Consider the following 27,344-nt stretch of genomic DNA (forward strand, 5'->3'; position numbering starts at 1 on the left):
TCACCTATGACTCCTTGACCGAAAGTCACTGGCTTCGCACCGTTCTTCACCCCAGTCCAACTCCCCGGGGCTCGCAAGTCTCGTGCATTTATGCTGGTTGCTGCTGCAGGTAGGCGGGGGGACAGCTCTATCGGGTTAATCCTCGAATAACTACTAATACTACCTAGTAGTAGTTATTCACCCTCGACACTCTCCCTCTGTGCACTGCTTCTGCTTGAACAAGTCTGGTCTATTCCGGCTCCATTCTTACCACCATTATTGGAGGCTGATGCCCTTTCTCTTCCCATTCCAATTTCTATTTCCCCTTCCCCCTCCCTTTCCTCCCTCCCGAATAGCCTCGCACCCTTGCTCTCTCCTGGCCTCCTCGCGCCTCAGCTCCATTGGGTGGCATATGCAGCATTAGCAAGAAAAGACGACAGTTGTCGACATTTATTTCTAGCTGGTGCCAGAGGCAGGCGGCTGAGCGCAAACGAGAGCCCGGTCAAAGCGTCCGAGGTGGGTTGAAAAAGACCGAGTTGACACCTTGTAATACAGAATATTGCCTGCTTCTTGCTTTTTTTCTCGCGTCCCGTTCATCACTGCTCGACGTCGCCGACGAGAAGTCTAAGACAGCGACGACACACACCCCCCACGCCACCCGCCGGCGCCGGACTTTGCTCAGTCGACCACTTGCTACACACCTCGTCAATTCCATTGCCACGCCAAGCCAAGATTAGCGCGTGCCTTCGGAAAACAAAAGGGTTTCCTATACTTCTAAAGCCCCTTTCACACCGACGTCCTGAATTCACACAATCGAGGCGGCTAGGCTCTTTTCCCATCTCTCATATTTTTATTTCCTCCGCCACCACTGTTCTGCCTACAGCGTGTGCGGCTGAGTGCGTGTCTGCGCACGAATGAGAGCTGAAGCGGCCACAACCGGCACACTACCTGGCGCTGCCTCTCCAACCATGGGCTTCGCTCAATGCTCTTGGCCAATATGGCGGGTTGATGACCTCACCTTGTGTTTTCGACAAGAGTACGTGCAGTGCCGCATTCCCGAACCATCCGTTGGGCCAATCCATCTCGAGAAGAGACTTGTTAACATTCGCGTAGCTATCTCAAGGTTCTCCTCCCATTAGCGGTTATTGTCGTCTCGTTTTTACGTCTCGCCTGGTCAAACATCGGACGGCTGGTTTCATCAGGCAAGCCCAAGGGCTACAAGCCCATTGCGAACGACCATACAGCTCTACCACCCGATATCGATGACGAGGATGACGATGACGACACTGAAGGCGATCCCTATCTCGAAATCAACGGCAACCGGCTCGCCCTCGCCAAAACTATCAGCAGAGGATCCGTTGTCGAGGCCGACACGCCCCATGGGCAACGGTTGTCCCAAGCTGTTGAAGAACTTGCCATCGTCGGATTGATTGTTGTTAATGCAATCGCTCTGATCAAGGGTGCTTACGGGTCCACGGGGCGTCTTGTGGCGATAACCGGACTACTCACTTGGATCTATGTTCTGGTGTTGGCCTCGCTGCGACTGTTGGTTGGTGGCACCAAATGGGCGATTCCCCATCTATGGAATCACACAGCCAGCATTTATGCCATTAACTGGGTGTTGAACATCTTCATATTCCGCTCCGCGCTCATCAACTCTACCTCTCAACTAGTAAAGATTCTTGCCTGCACCGAGTTTGGGCTTATCACACTATTGTTCATGCTGGCAGCGACCACTAGAAAGGGGAATAAGACGGTGCTGATGGAATGGGAGGACGGGATCGAACCATCTCGCGAACCACTTGCGAGTCTCTTCTCGCTCGCTACTTTTGCATGGGTGGATGCTATTGTGTATAAAGGCTGGAAGAAGACCATGGAGATTGATGATGTTTGGAACTTGCTACCCAAGGACAAGGCTGCGGCTGTGATTGCCGACTATCGCCAACTGAAGAAGACTGGTGCTCTGGCATGGCACATGCTGAAATACTTCAAGGGCATGTTATTCTTCCAATGCTTCCTAGCCTTTGTCTCCGGCTTCTTCACATTTGCGCCAACGCTCCTCTTGAGGGCCATTCTCGAGTATGTCGAGGAACCTGATCGCGCTCCTATTAACGTTCTTTGGCTTTATGTCATTGGACTTCCTGTCCTTGACACCATCCGATCCTATGCTGATGGTATGGCGCTCTGGACCGGTCGGAAGATTTGCATCCGCGTTCGTGCCATTATTATTGGCGACATTTACGCCAAGGCCCTCCGTCGAAAAGCTGCGGCCGGCAAAGACAAGGTCCTTGGGGAGAGCTCAAAGAAGACCAAAAAGGACGCTGATCCCGACAGTGAGGGTACAATTGCCAAGATCAAAGGCGCCCTTGGTCTACGGAAGCGTAACAAGAGCAAGAATGCCTCGGCAAGCGACACAGAGTCTGCTGGTAGCATCAATGTCGACGACAGCAAACCCGCTGGTGACGATGATCAGGCTAACTTGGGAACTATTATCAATCTGATGTCAGTGGATAGCTTCAAGATTGCCGAAATCACTGCTTACCTCCACTTTCTATGCGCTGCGGCTCCAACCCAGCTTATCATCTCTGTCGTCTTACTCTGGCAGGTCATGGGACTCAGTGCTATTCCTGGTCTGGTCGTCATGGTTTTCCTTCTCCCCGTCAACTATTTCCTGGCAAAGGGTTTTAACATAACCTCCAAGAACATTATGAAAGCTACTGACAAGCGAATCAATGTGACTAACGAAGTCCTCCAAAATATCCGTATCATCAAATACTTTGCCTGGGAAGAGAGATTTGGGCGCTCCATCGATGAAAAGCGAGAGGCTGAGCTTAATGCGCTACGATCCCGATTCACCCTCTGGGCATGCGCTGTGGCCATCTGGAACTCTGTTCCAGTCCTAATCACATTCTTCTCTTTCCTTGTATACACACTGATTGAAAAGAAACCTCTGTATCCCTCCATTGCCTTCACCGCCATCTCCCTCTTCATGCTGCTACGAGTTCCCCTCGACCAATTGGGTGATATGTTTGCCCATGTGCAGGAAGCAAAGGTCTCTATTGATCGTGTTGAAGAGTTCTTGAATGAAGAAGAGACTGAGAAATATGAGCAGCTTGGACAAGACAATGTGGACGAACAAGGTGTGAAGCATATTGGATTCAAGGACGCAACCCTGATTTGGGGTGGCAAGGACACGGTTGCTGAGGACGGTTCGCGAGCCTTCCGATTGATGGACCTGAATGTCGACTTTGAGATGGGCAAGCTCAATATCATTGCAGGCTCTACAGGGAGTGGAAAATCATCAATGTTGATGGGGCTTCTTGGCGAGATGACATTAATGGAGGGCAAGATTTATTGTCCTGGTGGTCGAAGCAGAGAAGAAGTCAAGCCTGACCCCGAAACTCGGTTGGCTGATACTGTCGCTTACGTTGCTCAGTCTGCGTGGCTCGTCAATGCCAACATTCGGGACAACATTCTCTTTTCGGCGCCATACGACCCACAACGATATAGAGATGTTATTGTCGCCTGTGCCTTGGAACGCGATCTTGAGATTTTGGACCATGGTGACGAGACACTCGTTGGAGAAAAAGGCATCACGCTTTCGGGTGGACAGAAGCAGCGAATTTCTCTGGCTCGGGCTCTGTATTCCAACTCTGCTCACGTTCTCATGGACGACTGCCTGAGCGCCGTTGACTCTCACACCGCCCAATGGATCTTCACCAACTGCATCCGTGGTCCCCTAATGGCAAACCGAACTTGCATTCTGGTTACCCACAATGTGGCCCTATGCGTACCCTCGGCCGACTACGTAGTGTATCTTGACAATGGTCGTGTCATATCTCAGGGCTCGGCGCAAAAGGTTATTGCTTCTGGAGTCTTGGGTGAAGAGATTCAGAAATCCCGCCCTGCATCTTCGGCTGGTTCCCAAGGTCCATCACGAGTACCCTCCAGAGTTCCGTCAAGTGTTGGCGACGGCGAGACAATGGTCAACAGCAATGGCGAATCCCAAGACGGTAGTGCCGCTTCAAAGAAGGCCAAATCGAAGAAGCCCCAGATTGATGCTATGGACGAGGGCAAGGCCTCCGGTGCTGTCAAATGGCCAGTGATGAAGGTTTATGTTCAAGCCATGGGCCCCTGGTGGTTCTGGGTTTTGGCCGTCATCGTCTTCAATCTTCAGCAATTGGCCACAGTTGCGACCAATGTGTGGGTCAGACAATGGGCGAACCAATACGTCGAAGAAGAGTCAATGGTTGCAGTCGGTACGCTCTCTCAGTCGTACGGCTCCGGGGCATTCTCCAAAGGATCCTGGGCATCTATTTCCCGTCTTGGCAGCAACGCTATTGCTGCCGAATCAAGTTCTGGCAAGGTCTATGGTCAGGTGTCATTTTCCGCGCTGGTCACCCCTCAGGTCAACGTGGCGTACTATCTGTCGGGACTGGCTATTATCGGTATACTCGGTTCTTTCGCAGCATTTGTGCGGGATGTCTGGATCTTCTACGGGTCTCTGACAGCATCAAGAAAACTTCACGATAGGCTCATGGGTGCAGTGACTCGTGCCAAGTTCAAGTTCTTTGATGTGACACCCCTCGGTCAACTGATGAACCGCTTCAGTAAAGACCTCGAAGCCGTCGACCAGGAAATAGCGGCTACTGCCATTGGTGTCATGTCATGTGCGCTCTCTCTGATAGTAACGGTTGTCCTGATCGCCGTCATCACTCCCGGTTTCTTGATTGCTGCCGTCTTCATTGGTGGCATCTTCTACTTTGTCGCCACTTTCTACCTACGTGCTTCTCGTGATCTCAAGCGCCTCGAGTCTGTGCAGCGAAGTCCACTGTTCCAGCAGTTTGGCGAGACTCTGAGTGGTATGACAACCATTCGTGCTTATGGTGACGAGAGGCGTTTCATTCGCGACAACTTGGCCAAGGTGAACACGCAGAGCAGGCCATTCATCTACCTCTGGGCCTGTAACAGATGGCTCTCATTCCGTGCTGACCTGCTGGGTAACCTGGTTTCCTTCTCTGCTGGTGTTTTTATCATTCTGAGCCTGGGCAAGATTGATGCGGGTGCAGCGGGTATCTCGCTGAGCTATGCCATGAATTTTACCGAGAATGTTCTCTGGTTAGTTCGTTTATATGGTATGAACGAACAGAACATGAACTCAATGGAGAGAGTCAAGGAGTACCTTGATCTTGATCAGGAGGCGGCGGCGGTGATGGAAAAGAACCGCCCACCAGAGTCATGGCCGGACAAGGGCAACGTCGAGTTTGTTGACTACACGACTCGTTACCGAGAGGATCTGGACCCCGTCCTCAAGGGCATCACCCTCAAGATCAACGCCAGGGAGAAGGTTGGTATTGTTGGGCGGACGGGAGCTGGCAAGAGTTCACTGGCGCTGGCAATATTCCGTGCGCTGGAGGCCGAGAAGGGCCGCATCGTCATTGACGGCGTCAATATCGGCAAGATTGGCCTGCGAGACTTGCGAGAGAACATCACCATTGTGCCCCAGGATCCGACCTTGTTCATGGGCACAATCCGGTCCAACTTGGACCCCTTTGATCAGTATACGGATGAGCAAGTGTTTGAAGCGCTTCGCCGGGTCCAGCTGATTGGAGCAGACGAGCCAGGCACCAACCCGACGACGCCAACCATCCAAGTGGCAAAAGATTCTCAAGTCACCCGATCGCCGGTACCTTCTGTGATGACGAACAAGAACATCTTCTTGGATCTCTCGTCACCAGTTACCGAGTCTGGATCAAACCTGTCACAAGGCCAGCGACAACTGCTGTGCTTGGCTCGGGCTATGCTTAAGAAACCAACAGTGCTCGTAATGGACGAAGCCACTGCTTCAATTGACTACAACACCGACTCCAAAATTCAAGAAACCATCCGGGAGCTTACGGGCACTGTCATTACGATTGCTCACCGTCTGCAGACGATTGTGGACTATGACAAGGTGCTGGTGCTGGACCACGGTGAAGTAAAGCAGTTTGGGCACCCCTGGGAGCTAATTAGCGACGAGGAAGGGCAGTTCTACAGCATGTGTGAGATGAGCGGTGAGCTTGACGTTTTAGTCAAGGCAGCAAAGAGGAAGTGGGATGAGGATAGGCTGGTGGACGTCGGCGACGCCTAAGCGTTGGGTGTTGTACAGGAAAAGGGAAAGCAAAGGAGGCACTACTGGAATGGATATACCCAGCAAGGGAGTGTAGGCGACGAGGCCAATGCGACGACACAAGTACAAAGCTGGAAGCATGAAGCCGCAAATAAATGAGGCGCGGGACATTGTAGGTAGACGGACATGTCATTAGCGTGGCTCACTGGGAAGCGCAGCTCGGTCTTGATTTTTCTCTTCTTTTTCTTTTGTTGGATCATATGCATGTAACGGAGTATTCTTGGGTGTATTACGTAATACTAAATCAAGCTTAAGACGCAGTGTTGATGATGGGTGATGTTGATGCTAGACGGACTCGTGTCATGATTCCGGATTGGGGGAGGTCGGACGGCGTGGCTGAGCCAAGGCCACGCATGCAGGTGGCCAGCCGTTGCAACGGCTCAACATTTGCTCCATCAGGTCGTGTACTGCATGCGAGGTACGGAGTAAGTTAATTAGGCCAGGCAGTGAATTCGTGGGCTGCCAGGTCTGGGAAATGCGGATTACGTGGACGGGGTTGGCATCTCTGGCGGTGCGACAAAGACGGACCAACCAGATGCTTCATGCTGGCCGACTGCCTGGCTGGCGCCTCCGACTCGGACGCATTGATTCTCCTGCCGGCCTTTGTTGGGCCGTCAGTTTGTCTCTGCCACTTTTCTTGTCACGGCCGGCTGCGTTGAATTCTCAGTGCTGATTCCTCGCTGCGTCTGCTTCCCCGCGTGCTGCTGCTGCTGCTGCTGTTTGGTGTCGATAGCAAAAGCCGAGTAGTGCTGTCTGTCCGCCCCCGCGTCAACACCATGGGCAAGCCTTTAGACGCCGCGTCGCCCAACCCCTCGTCCTCCTCAACACCCTCGTGCCCCACGGAAGCATCTGCGTCCATGACCATCCACCCGCCGCCGCCGCCCCATCGCTACTTTGACGAAGACACGGCCGAGCTCACAAACGACGACGACGACGACGACCTGCCTCCCCTGTACTCGGATCACGAAGAGTTCAACCACAACACCGACTCCTTCACGCCCTTTGACCCTCTCCTCCCGCGGCTCCCCCACGGCGACATCTTTGAGACGGTGCACCCGTTTCGCCGCGACGAAACGAGCACCTACTTCCTCGACCGCAGGCTCGACCGCGACCCAGACTTCCTGGCCGGCCACATTTACAAACTGTGCCAGGTGCCCCCGCGGCCGTTTGTCAAGCTCGTCGGCACGCACACGGAGAGCTGCTCGGGCGGCGGCGACGACGACAACAGGGGCAGCAGCAGGGAGACCAAGACGGTGACCGACTTCGACATTGAGATTGAGCTCACGCACCTCCTCTACAGCGACGCGCGGACGGCGCAGGCGCGGCGGTCGATCCGCACGGCGGGCAACCTGGAAAAGGTGCGGCGCGGGACCGTCTTCGCGACGCGCGCCCCGGGGTTCGGCGGCGCGGGGCCCGTCCCGGAAGAAGGCACGCCGGAGCTGCGCGAGTGGTGCCGGCGGTACTGCGCGTCGGCCTCGTGGCTGCGGTGCTTCACGGTGCAGCGCCGCGTCGAGGGGTGCGACTGGGACGCGCTGGGCGCCCGGCTCGAGGGCCTCGCGCGCGCGGCCAACTACCGCGGGCGCGTCGAGGTGCGGTTCCCCGTGCGGCAGGCCCGCGGGCACGTCTACAGCGACTGCCGCGTCAACCGGTGGCGGCTGACGCCGTGGGTCGTCGCGCTCTTCACCTTCTCGCTCGCGTTTGTGCTCGCGTGGCCGGCGTTGTTCCTGGCCACGCGGCGCTGGGAGACGGTCACGGCCGAGTGGCGGATGGGCGATGTCCATGTCCGTGTCGAGGAGGCGTGGTACGCCGTCTGGGCGGGCACCATCCAGAGGGCCATGCTGGAGAGGAGGAGGGGCCTGCTGGACCAGGGCGACCTGCAGAGGACTTGGGCGCGGGGGGGAGCCGGCCGGCAGGGGGATGCGGTGGCGGCTGCTGTTGAGGCCATGGGCGTCGTGAATCGCTCTTTTGGCTGGGGGGAGGATAGCTGTTGAGCGTTCGAGTTTCGGCGTGGGATCGCGGTTGCCACGTTTGACATGGGAGTATCGTGGGATGGACCCGAGTGAAGCAACCAAGGGGTCACGTACGACTCTAGGTTGCGGTTGGGATGCATGGCGTTGGCTTCGCACCAGGTAGATGGGGAGCTGGGTATAGCAAGCTACGGCTAGATACCGCCTTTGATAAATGCACGGATGTGTGTCATGATTTATAAACTACAGCATACGCTTCATGTCCTTGTCGTACTTGTCGCTATCCATGTAGTGCTAATTATGTCTGGTGCGTTGAATATACCGAGGAGCCGTACGCCAACCACGGCGGTGCCCGGGGGCGCAAAGGAAGCGGACGTTGGAAACGGCTTGATTCGAGCGTCATGGGCGGCGTATGTACATCATGTGCATATGCTTTTTGTGATGGGGATTTTCGACGCCGTGGGAAGGGGAATGGCGGATGAGGCGCCGGGTGCGAGGGAGATGAAGGGGTTCAGATAGTTGCGGTTGACAGGTTGGGGCTTGCCTGCGATGGCGCTTGCTGCAACAAAGTCGCAGACGTCGCGACGCTGTCTCCAGTCCTTGATGCGTCTGTTCTGCTGCATATCATGCTGGTGGCTGGCCGCGAGGACGAGCGAGACACATGACGTTGGCTCGAGCCCCACCATCCACGGCCAACCTCGACCGGCTTCAAACTTCAACCCCCCGTCACCCATCACCATCACCATGGACGTTGCTCATCCGCGGAGGATACTGGCCGTCAGTCTTGACTCCCAAGCAGACCAATTGAGCAGGGTAATCAAAGGTGCGCTGCGGCCCACCCAATCCCATGTCCCGCCTTCTCGTCTCATCTCGTCTCATCTCATCCCGCATGAGATATACGCCTACTAACCACCCCCTTCCAGACCTCACCGGCTCGTCGCCATGCTCGCCGTCCCCTTCCCTCGCCGGCACAACACACAACCTCTCCCTCAAGACGCAATACTACACCGCCACCGTCCCCATATGGCTGGACCTCATTGCCTCGCCGTCCGACTGGTCCGCGTCTTTCCTCTCCGATGAAGCGGCCGAGGTCCTCGCCGTGCTGGGCGGCCTGGTCCTCATCTTCAGCCTGCCCCCGTCAGCCTCGTCTGAGAGCATTGACCGCGTCCGCGACGTCATCCACCACGTAGGACACGTCGTCAACAACGGCCTGGGAGGCTGGGAATGGGACGGCGTCCGGCTGGCTGTTGGTGTTGGGGACAGCGATGCCCAAGAATGGGACGAGCTTTGCGCCGAGGCGGGCTTGGAGTTTGTCCAGATTGGCGGGAAGCAGCTGCATTTGAACGAGTTTGGCGGTATGTCCACAAGACCTTGACAATGTTGGGCCTGTAAAATCACCTTTTCAAACTCAAATCCTGCGTCATATACGATTACACACCACGCGCGGCATCACGGGTAGCTGACTGCCAGACAAGAAAAGACAGGCATCTCCCGCGTCAAGGAGGCCCTTGAATCCAACGACTGGGCACAAGACGCACCCTCTGACTTTGGCGACTTTGAAGACGCTTCCGACGGGGGCGAGGGCGGGCACCTGGATCCCGAGAGTCTGGATTTCGGCTTTGACCGCGCTGATTTCGAAGGCTTGAAAAAGGCCATCTGGGAGGCGAGGCCCGGGGACCAAGAACCTTCAGCTCCGGCCGCTGGTTCCGGTGCAGCGTCTAAGGCGGAAGCGGACAATCAAGGGGATATTCAGGACGAACTCGGTCACGAGGACGTGGACAAGGTGGAGAGCATGATGAGGAAGCTGCAGGCTGTAAGGGACGCGGGGGAGGGGTTGCCCGAGGCGCAGAGGAAGAGGATGGCAGCCAGGGCGGTGGGTGAGGTTATGAAGGAGCTTTGATTGGGGGAATGAATGAATCACGACGGTACGATTCGCGACTGTCGGGCTGGGCTGAGGGGCTGACCGAGACTGACATGTCCCTCGCGGGAGATGATAGCAGGGACAGATGCAGGTACAGGCTCATCTATGGAGCGTTTACTGATGCATACCTGCTTAGTACCTGGCACTGGATACTGGTTGAAACCACAGTGGGAAATTCCAGTTATACGGGGCAGCCGTCACACGGGGCGTCCAAATTTCGACGTAACTAGTAGCTGGGCGTATGGTGTGTCCCTGCGTTGGAGGGAAAAGGGCGAGTACGGAGTAAACGCCATCCATTTCACACTTCCCCCGCCGCTACCATTGCCGTTCCAAGGGAAAGTGTCAAGACGGAAACCCTGTTGGCTAAGCAAGCATATGGTGAAAAGAGTGCTTCCATCTTCCATCTGTCGTTGACAATTGAGTCATGTAGGGTAGCCATTGCGCCTGGCCACACCGACAAGATGGTTTGTGTGTCACGCCAAACAGCCGGTCCATTGCTCCTCATGCCTATCAAGGTTGATCACTGATCACCGTTGGGGTACCGCAGTGGCACCAGACGTTTTGCAAACCCACAAACTGTTATTCGCACTGCGGAAGAAGATGTGCCGATCCCCGACTTATCAACTTTGAGTTTCTGCAAGAAGGCCCGTGGGCATGAAGCAACGGGTGCGCACCTGACGTCCATCAATGGATCCAGCCTAAAGATCTTCCAAGCATGGGAAGACTCAACTACAGAGCACTCTTCAGCACCCGCCAAGGAGAGCGCATGAATGTGCCCCTCCCTCCATAGGTGAGGGGGCTAGAAAAAAGGCATCGAGGCTGACGTTGAGCTTGAGGCTATACTTCTGGACCCAAGAAACTCTTTAGTACTTGGCGACTGTCGATTCCAGACTATTTCAGACTTGAGCTGCCACGAGGAGTCTCACCCGCGTAGCAGGCTGACAATGCAGGGACGTGCAGATGGCCACGGAGTACAGACTTCACATCTAGTACCCCGTTTTCATCAGAAATCTAGACTCGGCCAGAGAAGACACCGGTCCGTCGTCGGGCTGTTGTGTGGTTCGTGACCAGACATGATGCGCCTTCGTCTTGTAGAAGTCTCGATAAATTCTTTGGTTCAGTTCAAAAATGGGCAATGCAACTCCATGTGAGCTAAACAAGACACTAAGCCAGGAATCCCACCCACAAGAAAAGTAAAGAAAACCAAGCCCAGCTGCCACCAGCGCTCGTGACACGATACGCGCGATGGCATGTGGTCGTTTGGGCGGAGCCCAGATCGCGAACTGGTTGGCTGGCTGAAGTGGATGCTGAGCGGGCTCGATGTGCAGACAGGGTCTAGTCAGGGGTGACGATGTCTGAATGTCTGGATGTCTTGATGTTCTGGTGGTGGGGTGGTATTGGCGAGCAGGCGGTCGATATGCACTGACCGCGCCGTGCACCTTGCCACAAACATCTTGGGCCTAGATGCGGCCCAAGTGGCTGCTGCGCGGGTTATGGCCGACCAGAATGCTCAGCGAGGCCAAAGGTTGTTAGCCTCCCGTACGGAGTAGTCTCGCCGTTGGTAGTATCACTGACGGAAGAGAGTGGCACCATTCTCCTCCCCATCAGTGGCAATGGCCAAACCGGCTTGAAGTCCGGGCTAAGAAGCTATGACGACACTGAGCCAGGGTTATGAATACTACCAGAAGACCGGCCCGGACAGAAAAAGTAAAAAAAAAAGGAAACACCCAATATGTGTATCCTTTGTGCCGGTGGACAGCAGAGTGCTCCGTACTGTGTGTTTATGTGATGTTCCGTCAAAGAAGACACATAAGCACTCTGCAATACTAAAAGCCACAGCCTCTCGTTGCCAATATCACCCCCAGGGCGTTTAACAAGACGTCTTCGGTCGGACATGGCAGCAAGTGAAGCGGCTCATGTTCAAACTGCGCACTGGAGCCCTCATGCCTCAGACCGGTTCCTGAACTGACAGGGTACTGAGTAGCTTGACCAGGGGCAACCTCTTAGCCGCTATCACGGCCAGGGGCTTGCTTGCTCGGTGGCTGGTGACACTACTGCAGGAACCTGGCGGGTCTGGCTCACCAGGGCCAAGTGGGTTTTGCAGCTTTCTTTGTCTTGGTTGTAGTACAATCAATACGTATCCCTTTGAGCCTCATGGCGGAACAGCATAATCATGGATAAGCTAGCTTTGAACGGTGTCAGCTCTTCTTCCTCGAGATTGATGGGATTGCATCGTCCTGCCTCTGCCATGCGCTCTACCGAAGGGAAGGGTAGTAAGCACAATGGCTTCTTTCTGAATTTTATACACCGGCTAAATGTGTCCAGGTTGGCGGAAGATTTGCAGTCTAGGGTGCTAGGCATGGAGCACTTGCATGCAGCACAAATGCCGGCCGATTCAATAGATAACCTGAGCTGATGATCCGACCGGTAGAGATCTTCCCGGTTGGGCAACGGCAACAGCAACTCCTCCGTATGTACTTGTACGTAGTATTCGATGGTAAAGTCGGTTCCGCAATCACGACAGCATGTCTCTCATCGGACGCGCTGCTCAGCATAACCCCTGAGTTGGCTTGCTGATCCTTGTTGCCAACCCCTATTCTTCGCGCGTGGCCGAGAGACGGGACGAATGGATGCGGGGATGTGGGATTTCCGATGTTGTCTTCGTTAGACAGACTGCTTTGAATGCACCCGGGATCAAGGGTCTATGGAACCTAGCGCTCTGTAGATAAAAAGCAGAGAGTATTCATATTCCAGCAGCCCTGTGCAGGATGAACAAACCAGACACTTTTCGCTGGACAGAGGTTCTGTACTCGTGCAAAGTGCAAACTGGATTCTGGGAGCAGGTGACACCTCAACGTGGCAGGTACGACTTGTGTTAAACTTCCGTAAGCAGTTGACTGCTTTGAGGAAGGAGCTCCGGTCAATTTTCCGCACACCTTCAATGCCATCGTAGTATTTGGCCTCTTTATCCCCACAAAACTTCTTGGATATCCATATCTTGCCTCTGTTTTTCGGCTGTTTATATCAGCTCGTGGCTGACCTGACATTGGTATATATGTATTTCTTCACTGGAACCGCGCTGCGCACTCCCAAACAGTATCAATGGCCATCCATGTCTTCGCCCTCAGAACTTTGCATGCCCTGCGCACTCTGGTACCCCGCGCCGACGCATTTGTAGTTATGCCTCAACCAAGACAATTGAGTCGGCCGTACGCACCGGCCAGATGTCGATCCCCAAGACATCGAAACAGAAAGGAGTATGGTAAAACTGTGGTCGCGAGTTCGCCAGGTATTTCTACATGACCAAGAGAATCTAGTTCAGCTGTCGATTCCATTCGGTTTACCGCCATTTGGTGAAAAACCACACTCGAGTAAATAACTCGAATCATCCCCAGGACAGTGAGATGGCAAATCGATGATAAACATCGACGGGTACGGAGTACTGATGTGGCAAGGACTGGAGCACAGATCACTTCGAGATCCTGTCATAGCACAAACCGGCCAATTTTTCACAGCCCCGGTGCGAATCAAGACGTGCTGACCTGAACTGTTGAATGTTTAGGCAGTAGCCTTCCCTGGAGGCGTTATCATTATGTGCACATACACAAATACCAAGCGGCCTGCAATTTCATTGATAAGAGGCAATAATTGATTGCTATTCGACCTGGAGACACCTGCAAAGTACAACCTGTCATATTCGCTGTTGGAGTCTCATAAAATCTTCTCTCGACTGGCCAATTCCTACTATTATTTTGGGGTCGTGTTGTTCAACATGCTACCCCTTGCGAATGTGACATTACTCCAACCTCACACTCTCTGTGGCACAAACGGAGTACCTTGCAGCTTTCACCACGCCATGATGCTCGCCAATGGGAACTGCAGTGCTTCTTGCCTCACTCATGCGACTTGGGCTGGGTTGGGCTCATTCTCATTAGTACTGATTTCCTCCGGTCCATCAGCCCGTGGCAAATCCCGACATACTCGTGTGTAACTCAACACCGTTATGTGTCACTGTCCATTGGCCCCTTTTGGACATTTGTCGTGGAAGGGCATGGGGAAGGAGACACAGCCAGCCTCTGGCAGAGCAGAGCCAAGTCGTCAAAAGCCAAGACAAAAAAGGTACCGAATTCGGAACAACTCAGTCCAATGATCGGACACTTCCCCCACCCTGATGGGACGAACCATTCCATCGCATAAATGGTCCTTGACAGGAAAAGACTTGGAGCCCAAGATAAGAAGTCCGTGGGAAAGTCTGAACTAGCACAGAACATGGGCACCGCAGTCATGTCCGTCAAATATGTTAGCACGTGGTGACAGGCCGTGATAGTATTGTCGATGAGGCCCACGAAAGCCTGCATCAAGCGCCGCATTCAGTCTCAGCTTTTTTGGACAGGAACCCCCGACCTTGACGCCATGGCGGGCATGGGGCGAATGATGCCTTTTGTTCACATGTCTTAGACTCTGCATATCCACTCTGCGTTGAGCGTAGCAGAGCAGGCAGGGTACTAGTATTATGGCCATATGACTCTATGCACATTCTATCTAGGCAGAGCCTTGCGACAGGAGGCTTGTTCGGCTGAACCGTTGGAAACACTGGGCATGAACGATATTTTGCCTTTTTCTATCCCACTGCAAAGAGAGCACAATGCGGACTAGATCATCCACTGTCTGCAGTCGCCGTAATCGGTTTTTAACGACAAATCATGGACGCCGTGCCAGGTGCGATCCAAAAGTTCGCGCACAGAAGAAACAAGCCAGAGGGTGACGGCGGGGCTGTTCAACCAGTACGGAGTAGTTGTACGGTACGTGGTGTCGTCCAACGAGTTCATCGCAAAATGGGGGAGGATGGTAGGATGGTACTACTACGGAGTACGGAGTACTAGTACTACTACTAGAATAAGCCCAGGGCCGGAGGGCAGAAGCCAGCCGCCAACTCTGCTCCGTAACAGGCCACCCATTCACACTCACTGCACCCTTGGCTCTCGGCACAAGGATGGCTGTCTTGCGTGCCTGAGGTATGGAGACGATGTATCGGCGAAGGGATTTTGGCGCAACTGACGACCCCCCCTGACCGGAGGCTAAAAATGTACCGTGCCCCTTGGAGCGGGCGACGGAGTACGGAGTAATGCTAATAATGGGAGGGTGATGTTGGCAGCGAGCCTCTGCGCCGATGTTTGTACAAGGACAGCGCACATTACAAAGGAATCAGGTAAGAATGTGCGATGCTGGCTGAGTGTTTCGTCCGCCTCATCCGACTATGCACATCAATTTAGTATGTGTTGTATGTGTGCTCTGTAAGGAGTATGCAGTACATACATACAGGCTCATGTACGTATGTATGTACATATGTACATACGTTACATGGAGGAGAGGTGTCTGGAGGCGCAGGTGGAGAAGGAGCTCAGGCACAAGGCATGGATATGGTTGAGAGGGACGGCCCCGACTGGCGCGACGACCGTTTAGGGGAAAGATCAGGAACGAAGAGTTCAGGAACCCGCGAGTCTACGTCCGCCACATGCCCAAGCCTTGTCCAAGTTGCATCAGAAGCATCCCCACAACGCGCCGACGACATCAGGGGAGATGGGAGCTCCCAGACTTTGCCAGAGTCTGAGTGGCATCCAGTTGGTCAAGAGGTGGGCGATCGTCTATGTGTCCAGAGCCACATGGAGCATCATGAGTCCTTCAACCCTGTCCTTGTTGGCAAAATGGTGCTGGTGTCGTTACAGAATACGGAGTATCACCAGGCTACGGGAGTACTCGGCAGGCCGAAGGCAGACTCTACAGCGGACAATACTGGGATGGCCATGGTTGTCATCCAAACCGTTGAGTCGTTGCATCATCTCATGCTCATGCTGGCTGTAAACTTTCGGACTGGCTCTTTATATCGTGCCTGATGTCGGACTGGGCGTGAGCACGGAGTAGAGTATGATGGGCTCAGGACGAACATGACCCAGTCCCTTTTCGAGTTGCTGCAACGCGCCATACGCGGCGAAGTGGCGAGACAAGCCGAGAGTCAACTCGCTGGATGTTGTTGGATGCTCGATGCTCGATGCTTGATGCTAGATGCTTTGATAGTAACTACTGGATGCCCATGGGCAAGCAAGCAAGCAAGCAAAAAGGTCGTTTGGGTTTCTGGTGTCTTGCGCGCGCCTCGCCGAAGGCCATGCGAGAGAACCAGTCACCAGTCAGACGGGGTGTGTGTGGGCAGAGCCGGGGTGGTACCAGACCCAAGTGCCAGGCACATCGAGGCCAATGGGAGGTTATGCTCACATACCCCGGTCGGGTCCGATGTGTCCAAGTGGACAATGGATGGACTCGAGGCCTCTGGTTCGAGTTCAGAAGTTTGGCGCGCGATGGTGTGCATCAATCGTTTCTCTTCCGAGTTTAGCACGTCGCCCCTCGCCTTTCCCACGCGCGCCGCTCAGTCGCACACGCAACATAACACACCCAACGCACACTCACACACAGCGCACCACGCACCACGCACCACGCCAGGCACCACGCAGCAGGCTGGGATGGGCCCGGCTTGCGCCTGTTCCTGCAGCATTACGGAGCTGCGCAGCCTGCATCCGCCGCCTGACCCTCCTGCTCCTGGAAGCGGTCAAGCGGTTGGCTGGAGTCTGGTGGCCCAGGCAGGTCGCATATGTCTGGCCAGTCTGTCAATGCCTCCCGCAACTCCTGTCTGGACCCAAGCCGAGTCCTCGAGTTCCAGGTGCCCCGAGGAGTGCTGCCACACCCCCGTGCTTCCCCGGCGCTGAGATCCGTTCATCCCAGGTGTCCAGGTCTGCCCCCTCCAGTCTTCTCAAGTGCCTGGCGCTGGCCTGCCTGGGCTCGGGCCAACTGGTGCGGTCTCTCTGGCCCGCAGGGTTGCTCCCCCGTCTGCCCATCCTCCATGTCCGTTTTTCTTTTCGTCTTTCCCATCACCATCTTTCACCCGTTGTACTGTTGCTACTTCCTTTCCTTTCTTGACGCCTTTCTTTCCTTTTGAGTCACTCTCTTGCTCAGTAGCCCTTTCGGTTCCCGTCACTCTTTCCGGGACCATTACATTCTTTCGGCTCCTCATCCACGACGTCACCCCAAAGGCCCTTAACCGTCCGCCCACTATGGGATTTTAGAGACTGACATTCATTGCCTATTTTGTTACACGCGAATCAACACACACACTCGCTACGCCCCCTGTTCCTAGCTTTGGACCTCGAAATTGTTTTCCAACCCGTCCCTTGCTTTTCGCTACCTCTAGTCTAATCATTGTTCCCGTCGGACTGGCATTTCTGTGCGCCATCGAATTCAAATTCAAGCCAACGACGCCGTTTTGCTTCGATTTCACCTCTAACGGCCCCCTGAAAGCCGGCCAATCTACGATTTCGAGCCACCCCGATAGTATCGCCGCTGCTGATAGGCAATCCCTTTGTTGGGCTTAACCATCGCAAACGGGACGCGACACGACTCAAACGCTTGGTCCCAACCTCTTTCCTGACGCGTTCGCAATGGCCACCGAGGTCGAGCATACCGTGGCCTTGACCACTGCTTCTTCCGTGCCAGATCCTGGCTCTTTTCCCGAAAGTGATGTTGTTACGCCTACGTCTTCAAACAAGCTTTCACCATCACAGTCAAGTTCTGGTGGCAATGGGCACTCTAATTCTAAGCGACCTCCGAGAAAGAGTACTCTGACCCAGCAGCAGAAGAACCAGAAGAGACAAAGAGCAACCCAGGATCAGCTTAGTATCCTGGAGATGGAGTTCAATAAAAACCCAACCCCCACCGCTGGAGTTAGGGAAAGAATAGCGGACGAAATCAACATGACCGAGAGGTCTGTTCAAATTTGGTTTCAGAACCGGTATGTCCCCCCCTCAGTGCTTGCTGCCCCCCGAATTCGGCTTTGCCGTTGGGCGTTTGAATTTCTTATTCGGGGTGGAGTCAATGAGACTGATGTTAGTTATAGACGAGCCAAAATCAAGTTGTTGGCAAAGAAGAGTCTGGAAACAGGTGAAGATATCGACTCTATCCCAGAGTCTATGAGGGCATACCTGGCCATGCAAGCCATGGAAACTGGCAAGGGTCTTGGCGGTAACTACCTTGGTCGTACCGGTTTGATGCCTTTTGGTCACAATGGCATGCTTCTTGGCGGCGACCAAGCTCAAGGCAAAGTTTGTGAGTCAGAGTATCATGCGCGTTTACTGGCAACGCGACGAGCCTTACTGACCCCTATCGTTCCTTAGTGATCCACCATCTTACCTGCCGCTCCCTAAGTATTGGAAAATGGACTCGAGTTGGACAAAATACCATGGACCTTATCATCTTTTATTCACCCGACAAGTGTACCATGACCTACTACATTAACAACGAACAGGCGGGATACAAGATTGAGTATCCCTTTTCGTACATCAAAAACATCTGGCTGGAAAATAATGAGGCAGACCCAAACAAGATGGGTGGCATTGTCATTGAATTGAACCGTGCCCCCCACTTCTTCATGGATTCATCCTCAACAACTAGCGGCTTCTACCAAGTTGGCGACTTCACAGAGGATCTCCAGGCCACTCAATGTATGATCCATCAGCTAGGTGGAAACCCAAAGGTTTTGACAAACCAGCTGGCTAAACTCGTTTCCCTCGATTCGTTCATGAACCGACACAACCCTCAGCACTTCCCCGCCGCCGTTGTCGCCGACCCGCACGCGATTTCTGTGTCAGCTCCAGTGTCACCAACTGCACGACCTGCATCACAACCCAACTTTCAGCAGCCGCACGCTGGCATGATGCAGGAACATTGGGGTATGAACCAGATGCACTCGGCCATGCGACCACCGCCACACGGCCACAAGAGACAGCGCAGTCGGTCTGTTCCTGGGCCGATCGACTTTGCCATGTTCCAAAACCAGCCAATGCCCTCGTTTTACATTCAACCGCCCGGTGAGATGGGCCCTCCTCAACACAATCCGAATATTTATGCCCCTGTCCCGCAACAGCCAAGCGGTATGGGCCACAACTTAAGGATCGATACTCAGGCTGGTTTCGGACTGGATATGCGACAGTACCCAATGTCGGCCACGACTGCCTCACCTTCCGAGTTCCCCCCCAGCCCTGCTGGGACGTATCTGTCACAGGGACCAGACACAGGGCCTCTTCCACCCACCAACTTCGGGACGCCCTACAGCAACGGTGCCTTCTTGTCGCCCATGGTTGGCCCCGAGCACAATGGTGGTACCATGTCTCCGATGCCATACAACGGTGCTGCTGAGCCGTCCATTGTCGAACAATCTCCACCAATGTCGATGATGGGCCGTCCTGGCTCTGCTGAAGTCTACGGTGGCGGCCATGATGCTTCCTGTGCCGTCTCGGAGGACGGCACGAGTCTAAATGAGATGTATTCCAAGCACACAATCAACCTGCCCATGCATGGTCAGTCTCCAAACAACTTTGTACACCCGCAACAGGGCGATCTTGATATGGATCAGCTAGTTCAGTTTGATCATGTCGAGCCTGTCAGCTTGTCACCAGAGTCTGTTGCGCATCCTACATGATAATGACTGAAGATGTTCGTTCCCAGTCTAGTGAGACTCTTTCTGAAAAGGCTAAGAGAGCGGAGTCTGGTCAAGAAAGATGTACATATCATGCAGGCGTTGCTTTTTATGTTTCTGCTCGCTTGAAGCAGTTGATACCATGGGCTATTTTTTGGTCTCGGATTGGATACTAATACCTCTTTGTTTTTATGTCGTTTAGAAGGCTTTGCTACATACCCCCGTCTCTTCATGCGGATGTTCTGTCTCTTGACTCTTTCACATCCTCGCTCCTCAACGATGTACTCACCAGTACCACGCAACGGCAACTCGATCAATTCGTGTTGGTTCACGACGATAGCACTCTATGACACCACACATGTACGTGCGGTATAACAACGATCGTGCATTTCCCCCTATCTTTCCTTCCCTGCGGCAATCGCATTGCAATATTTTTTATCGCACAGAATTTTGCGACTTGACGGCACCCTGGTGGCTTGTTTTCATTTTCTACTCTACTTTTCCTCTTCAGCTTGGCTTCTTCATTTCCCCGTTTTCGAGCACCTGTCCATCCAAGAGTAGTGGATTGTGCCACCGCGCTACCTCTGGGGACCTAATCTATATTTCTTGCATATCTTGAGTAATATTGGTCATTTTTTCTATCTTTGCTGTTTGGTTTCGGTTGTCCCTTGTTTATGTTGGCGATTGAATAATAATAGGCGGGCCCAGGAGGCTCAGGCAGAGGTTTTTTTCCTTTTTTTTTTTTTTTTTTTTTGGAAAGGAGGGGAGTGATTTTGGATTTTTTTTATGCTCCTTGTAATTAGGAAAGAAGTGCGCCGAGGAGTAGAGAAGCAACACAAAAGCATCAATGGTTTGTGTGACTTTGGGGATGGTGACATACAATTCTGAGGGCTCTTCCTTGGGCATGTGGTGTCATCACAGCTGCGGCGGCGGCCTAGAGACTGCCTCTACACCGGTGAAGCGTGGACATTGGCCACGCGGTGGGCTGGCGAAGATGGGACTTGGTTCATACTTGCGGCCGCATCTAGGAATACAAAATGGGTTCAAAGCTTTCATATTTTGAATGTTATCATGTACGGAGTATACGCTGTGAGAATGTGATGTTGGGTATTTGGGTTGGGGTTGGAGAGGAAGATGGCGTGTGTGGTTGGCCAGGCGGGGTCGGTGGTACGGACATGGCAAGTTGAGTCCAGAAACTGTTTGGGCCGGACTAAAATAGCTGGCCCCACGTTCCCTGACTGTGTACAGGTCGATACTACTAGTAGTACTAGCACAATACTCCGTAGCCGGTCCGTGGCTGCTGATGCGCATGAGGTCAACCAGGCAGGATGGACGGCGGCACACCCTTTGCGATTGATGATGGCAGTGTAGTGCCTGTGGCTGACCGGAAGTCCTCCCTCTCTTTCGGAGTGGTACTCCGCTCGTACGGAGTAGTATTGTCATTTATTGTCATTCATCAGCCACTATGGCGTTCCTTGCTAATTGATTGGTTGGTTCACGGGCCAGGAGGAGCAGATCCGTTTAGATGGACCAACATTGAACCGACCACTGGCAGCCGCGCCACTTCCTTCATCGGCTCTGGCCACGCAAGTGTCCCTGGCTGAGCCTGACAAACTGGGGCGCCACGGGGCAATGCAGACCGGAAGGGGTCAACATGGCAGGGACCCGTTGACATTTGCAGCCATGGCTGTCACTGATGTCGCCGTGACCGAAACCCGCACGTGTGGACTCTTGGACATCCCGCCCGAGTCTTGAACGAGTTGCGATGGTGTTTCTTGCGTTGACAACATCTTGCGTCCTGCCACGGTCTTGTTTTCCCCTTCTTTTTCTTGTTCTTTAGCTCTGCCTTTGCACGACCGCTGCATTTGTCTTCGCCATTCAATCTTTCTCTTCTCCAGCGGCCTGCGTTTTCCCCTTGATCTCTTCCCATTCGACGTCTTTGCCCGCTTGGACTGTTAGCGAAATCCCTTACTTTTTTGCGAATTCCTCCTGCGAGCATCAATTGCTTTTCCCAGTTCAACAAACATGCAGCTCGTCACGTCTCAACACTGAGACACTGTTGCATTTTGAAGCACAATGGCACCCGTACAACCGCCCAGCCGAAATAGCGGCACATTGGCGCACCACGACGGCGACGGCGACGGCGACCACGACCACGGTGCCTCTCATGCTACACCCGTCGTGGAACACGAGCGCGGCAACGATAGCTATTCGACGAATCTGACCAGACAGGCGGCCCCGAGGAGAGCGAATTCCGACCCCTCGAACCCCAGCGGTGTTGTGCGAGCTGTGTCTTTTTCGGGACCGGCGTCGAATAACCGGTCATTGGTGGACTCGACGAGTCGGAATGATCAGCATGTACTACTTACCATTCCCTCAAGAGATGCCGTGACCGAGATGGGGTCGTCCTTTGGCGACACTCGTGATCGCACAGACAAGACTAAGACTGCCCATGTCTCAATTACAAGCCCTGCCAATGACAAGACTACCCAGACCTTGAGAGACTCCATCCGGCGATTCAGGCCAGGCAAGAACAGGAAGGACAAGGCGAACAAGGCATTGCGAAACGCCTCATGGAAGGATGCCTTCAAGGTCTCCCTCGCTAGTACATATCAGAAACTGATCATGGAGGGCGTATTACGGAGGAAGCCGTTGCGCCCGAGCAACGATGGCCGTCATATTCCCCTGAATCCGTCAGATGCGCTGATTGACGAGCGAAGCCAGCGTCCGTACGTCAGCAACTTCATTCGATCTAGTCGGTATACCGCGTACGATTTTGTGCCTAAGCAGCTGCTGTTCCAGTTCAGCAAATTGGGTAATTTTTATTTTTTGGTCATGGGTATCTTGCAGATGGTTCCTGGCTTGAGCACCGTGGGACGGTGGACGACGATAGTACCCTTGTCAATCTTTGTCGCTTTTAGCATGCTCAAGGAGGGATATGATGATTATAGAAGGTATCAGCTGGACAAGTCGGAGAATCGCAGCGAAACTTGGGTTTTGAACCGCGGACAAGGAGGTAGTACCACGGAGAAGGATGCGACGCAAACCGAGGTACGCGCCGCAACTGGTGATGCCGACCTCGAGAGCGGCGTGCGTGACATGAGCCCTCGAGACTGGTTGTGCATGCAGTGGCAACATGTCAAGGTTGGTGATGTGGTGAGATTGAGACGAAATGATGGCGTGCCCGCGGATATGATTTTGCTGCATGCCACGGGGCCTAATGGCGTTGCATACATTGAGACAATGGCTCTAGATGGCGAGACGAATCTCAAGAGTAAGCAGGCCTGTCCTCTGCTGGCAGAGCGGTGCAGCACGCTGGACGGGATCAGGTCGACCACGGCTTCAATTGTTTCGGAAGACCCCAACATTGACTTGTACAGCTATGATGGTCGAGCTACAGTCGGAGACGAAACACTGCCGCTGTCGTTGAACAACGTCGTCTACCGCGGATCGATTCTTCGCAACACTGCCGAGGTGATTGGCATCGTGGTTAATTCGGGAGAGGAGTGCAAGATTCGCATGAATGCCAATAAGAACGTCACTGCCAAGAAGCCCGCCATGCACACCATGATCAACAAAATGGTACTCTTCCAGATTGTCATTGTACTCATGCTTGCTGCGGGACTAACCATTGGTTACTCGCTGTGGAAGAAGAATATCCAGGACCTATCGTTCTACCTAGTTACCACAGGCCAGTGGACTGCCAGCGTCCCCTTTAAGGAAATCTTTTTCGGCTACCTCATCATGTTCAACACACTCATCCCGCTGTCTTTATACATCAGCATGGAAATCATCAAGATCGGCCAGCTTATCCTGCTGCAGGACGTCGACATGTACGATCCCGTGACGGACACTCCCATGGTGGCCAATACGACCACCATTCTGGAAAACCTGGGCCAAGTGAGCTATGTATTTTCGGACAAGACGGGCACATTGACTGAAAATGTCATGCGGTTCCGCAAGATGAGCGTTGCGGGTGTGGCTTTCCTTCACGACATGGATGTACAACGCGATAAGGATGTGAAGCAGAAGAAGATTGAGGCGGCCGCGTCGTGGAGTTGTCGCAGCAAAGGCAATCAGACGCAGCAGACTCCGCCTGTGTCGCCGCACAAGACCAAGTTCTTTCATCGGGATGAAGATGATATTCTGGAAGAAGAAGAAGACGAGGAGGAGGATGGTAATGGACCAGTGCCTCCCAGGAGAACTGGCTCCTTTGCAAGCGCCTCACACTGGAAATCGACGGTTCGCCCGAATGAGGAACCAGAGGTCAAGACGGAGGATATGTTGGACTATGTCCGCCGACATCCAAATACCGTCTTCTCTCGCAAGGTCAAGCATTTTTTGCTCTGTATTGCTTTATGTCACACCTGCTTGCCCGAGAAACGGGACGACGGTGAATTTTCGTTTCAGGCTGCTTCCCCAGATGAGTTGGCCCTGGTAGAAGCTGCTCGCGACATGGGGTGGCTGTTAGTTGATCGCCCTGCGAAGACGATCAAGTTGCAGACAAATGATGACAGGGGTGTGGTTCAGGTCGAGTCGTACCAGGTGCTGGACGTGATTGAATTCAGCAGCAAGAGGAAGAGAATGTCCATCATTATCAGAATGCCCAACGGTCGCATTTGCGTCTTTTGCAAAGGTGCCGATAACGTCATTACTTCGCGACTCAAATTGAGCCATTTAGCTGAACAAAAGGCAAAGGACATTAGCCGACGGGCTAGTGTGCGCAAGACATTCGAACAGGACAAGGCCCGAACGCGAATGAGCATGGCCAGTGGAAGGGGTACGCCGAGAACGAGTTTTGCCTTGAAGCGAGGTGAATCGATTGATCGGTTGGAGGGACTTCGACGCAGCATTGGTAGACTGTCGACCGATGTCAACAGACTTTCCTACTCAGAGGGCGTTGGCTCTCGGATGGCTAGACGACAAGCCGAGGAACCGGGAACGCCTCGAGGTTCGTTGGATGTGTTGCGCGCCAGACGACTGAGTCTGAACATGGTGCCGTCGGTTGAGGACGTTGACCATCGAATTGACGAGTCCGTCGCCAGCAACGAGGCGGCTGTTTTCGAGCATTGCTTCCAGCATATCGAAGATTTTGCGACGGAAGGTTTGCGGACATTGCTGTACGCGTATCGGTACATCGAGGAGGATGTTTACGCCTCTTGGAAGCAATTGTACCGCGAGGCAGAGACCAGTCTTGTCAACCGTCAGGAGCTGGTTGAACAGGCTGGCGAGATGATTGAGCAAAAGTTTGAGCTTGCTGGCGCCACAGCCATTGAAGACAAATTGCAAGACGGGGTGCCCGAGACGATTGACAAGCTGCGACGGGCCAATATCAAGGTCTGGATGCTGACGGGCGACAAGCGCGAGACAGCAGTTAATATTGGCCACTCGGCCCGCGTGTGCAAGCCGTTTTCCGAAATCTACATCCTCGACGGCAGCAGAGGTAACCTCCAAGACGTCATGACTTCCACCCTCAACGACGTCTGTCGTGGTATGGTCCCGCACTCTGTCGTCGTGGTCGACGGCCAAACCCTGGCCACCATCGACGCATCCGACGACCTGGCCGTCCTCTTTTACGACCTCGTCCTCCGCGTCGACTCGGTCATCTGCTGCCGCGCCTCACCCTCCCAAAAGGCTCAACTCGTCACGTCGATCCGCCGCTTCGTCCCATCCTCAATGACCCTCGCCATCGGCGACGGTGCCAACGACATTGGCATGATACAATCCTCCCATGTCGGCATTGGCATATCGGGCCGCGAAGGTCTCCAAGCCTCACGTATATCCGATTACTCCATCGCGCAGTTTCGCTTCCTCCAGCAGCTGCTGTTCGTCCACGGCCGCTGGAACTACCTCCGCACAGGAAAATACGTCCTCGCCACCTTTTGGAAAGAAATCCTCTTCTTCTTGGTCCAGGCGCACTTCCAGCGGTTCAATGGGTACTCGGGCACCTCGCTCTTTGAGTCGTGGAGTCTAACTGTATTCAATAGCCTGTTCACCTCACTGCCGGTAATCTTATTGGGCATTTTTGAAAAGGACCTCAGCGCGGAGACGCTGCTCGCTGTGCCGGAGCTGTACACGTTTGGACAGCAGAACAGGGGGTTCAACATTCGGCAGTACTTTGGCTGGATGCTCATGGGCGTCGCGGGCAGCTTTGTCATTTACTACTTGACGCTCGGCGAGTTTTGGAGTGCCCTTTTCACGGCGGACACTAGCCTGTACGCCATGGGGGCGGTGTGCTTTACGGTTGGCGTCATTTTCATCAACATTAAGCTATTGTTAGTCTCTCTGTCTCTCCCCCTCCCTTTTTTTTGTTTTAGTCTGAACTAACGCGACGGCAGGATCCTCGAGCTACACTCCAAAACGGTCATCACCTTTGGTGGCTTCATCATCTCCATTGCCGGCTGGTTCCTCTGGTGTCTCTTCCTGTCGGGCATGTACCCCCAAAGGGTGGGCAAGGATATGGTCCGCCGCGGCTTCCTCGACAACTTTGGCCGCCAGGTTTCGTGGTGGACGACGCTGCTCGTGGCGCTCGCTACGCTCGTCATCATGGACCTGGTGGTCCAGGGCGTGCGGAGGGTGTACTGGCCGACGGACCAGGACCTCATGCAGCGCATTGAAAAGGACGCGGGTGCGAGGCAGGCGCTGCGCGAACATGCGGCTCTGCAGGAGGCGGGCGTTGAGGATGATGATGTCGAGATGCAGGACTTGATTATGCGCCGGGGACGGGGGAGCGTGGCTGTCGAGGATGGGCGAGAAGACACACGGTGAGCGTTGTACATTTGTATAGAGCGAAGAAGGTTACATGTTGTTGGGACCGCTGTTTAGGGCGGGAAGGAGTACTGTCTGGCTGTTGGCGTTTTTGGGGCTTGATACCAGGTATATATGGCATGGCGTATTTAGTATAGTTACCGAGAATTGGATATTTTTCTTTTTCTACTCAAGTCGTCTCATGACGAGACTGTCTCCTCATCCTCCTGGTGGACGCCTGGTTCGGTGAGCAAAACGCTACGGTGGCTCGTGAGTCGTCCCTCGTCATTGCCCCCGTCCCCAGGTAGGTGCTGGTGACACTTGTGGTTGCGTTTAGACCAAGGCGTCTCCGAGACTAAGTATTTCCTCTCGCATACATCCACGTAGACTGATGACGAGGAGGATATGCTCATTTATATAACGCCTTTGGCAGGTCCGTACCCCTGCGTCCTCCATTTCAAATGCGACGCCGCGATTTTCTCCCGGTGTCGCCAGGTGTAATTGCAACCATTGGGCGGCGGGCTCTTGCGCCTCGCCCTTTTGTTCTTGCTCGAAGTACCACACTGCTTGAAGTTGTTCTCTGCACGTTGTGGCTGTGAAGTGTTGCTATCTTGGGGAATACCTTTTGGCGCCGTCAGCTCTACTGACTAATTGAGGTTGTAGACTCCCTCTGTTTATTACGTTTTTTATTCGTTCGACCTGTATCAATAAATGCTGGTGTGAGGACTGCGTCAGGTATCAACGCGATATGCCTGGCCGTTCCTAAGCTGTAATTTTCGCTTGCGAGTGCCCGTTTTGATATTAGTAACTCGGGTTAAGATGAACTAAATATAACCCTTACGATTTATACACAATCTTAGTCTTTTATAGCAAGATGTATGGCAACTAGTAGTGCTTATAAATGCTTCATAATATTGATATTTGAGAAATATTTTTTCCATCACCACAAACCATGTCATTGCGTCTCGGAGATGGAGTTTCGCCTCTGAATAAATATCTACAGCAAAGAGGCTTCCGTGAGGTATTCGTAATCTCTGTTCT

The 27,344-nt window shown here is 53.7% G+C and overlaps 5 protein-coding genes across 5 annotated transcripts; all 5 read left to right on the plus strand.

Annotated features, from left to right (window-relative positions):
• Positions 1-893: 893 nt before the first annotated feature.
• MAA_09745 (multidrug resistance-associated protein) lies at positions 894-6,109 on the plus strand (the record flags this gene model as incomplete). The annotated part of the gene is made up of 2 exons (XM_007827743.1): positions 894-1,015; positions 1,093-6,109. 2 exons carry the CDS (start codon positions 894-896, stop codon positions 6,107-6,109), a joined length of 5,139 nt encoding a protein of 1,712 aa, XP_007825934.1.
• Positions 6,110-6,924: 815 nt separating this feature from the next.
• On the plus strand, positions 6,925-8,139 carry MAA_11550 (uncharacterized protein; the record flags this gene model as incomplete). Its single annotated transcript, XM_011413545.1, has 1 exon — positions 6,925-8,139. One exon carries the CDS (start codon positions 6,925-6,927, stop codon positions 8,137-8,139), a length of 1,215 nt encoding a protein of 404 aa, XP_011411847.1.
• A 525-nt stretch (positions 8,140-8,664) lies between these two features.
• On the plus strand, positions 8,665-10,015 carry MAA_09746 (alpha and gamma adaptin binding protein p34; the record flags this gene model as incomplete). Its single annotated transcript, XM_007827744.1, has 3 exons — positions 8,665-8,938; positions 9,039-9,470; positions 9,591-10,015. The coding sequence occupies 3 exons, from the start codon at positions 8,665-8,667 to the stop codon at positions 10,013-10,015; spliced, it is 1,131 nt and encodes a 376-aa protein (XP_007825935.1).
• Positions 10,016-17,523: 7,508 nt separating this feature from the next.
• On the plus strand, positions 17,524-19,559 carry MAA_09747 (transcription factor-like protein; the record flags this gene model as incomplete). The annotated part of the gene is made up of 3 exons (XM_007827745.1): positions 17,524-17,873; positions 17,979-18,187; positions 18,256-19,559. 3 exons carry the CDS (start codon positions 17,524-17,526, stop codon positions 19,557-19,559), a joined length of 1,863 nt encoding a protein of 620 aa, XP_007825936.1.
• A 2,073-nt stretch (positions 19,560-21,632) lies between these two features.
• On the plus strand, positions 21,633-26,324 carry MAA_09748 (cation transporting ATPase; the record flags this gene model as incomplete). Its single annotated transcript, XM_007827746.1, has 2 exons — positions 21,633-25,831; positions 25,895-26,324. 2 exons carry the CDS (start codon positions 21,633-21,635, stop codon positions 26,322-26,324), a joined length of 4,629 nt encoding a protein of 1,542 aa, XP_007825937.1.
• Positions 26,325-27,344: the final 1,020 nt, after the last annotated feature.

Source organism: Metarhizium robertsii, assembly GCF_000187425.2.
Source record: "Metarhizium robertsii ARSEF 23 chromosome Unknown MAA_Scf_9, whole genome shotgun sequence".
Classification (NCBI taxonomy): Eukaryota; Fungi; Ascomycota; class Sordariomycetes; order Hypocreales; family Clavicipitaceae; genus Metarhizium; species Metarhizium robertsii.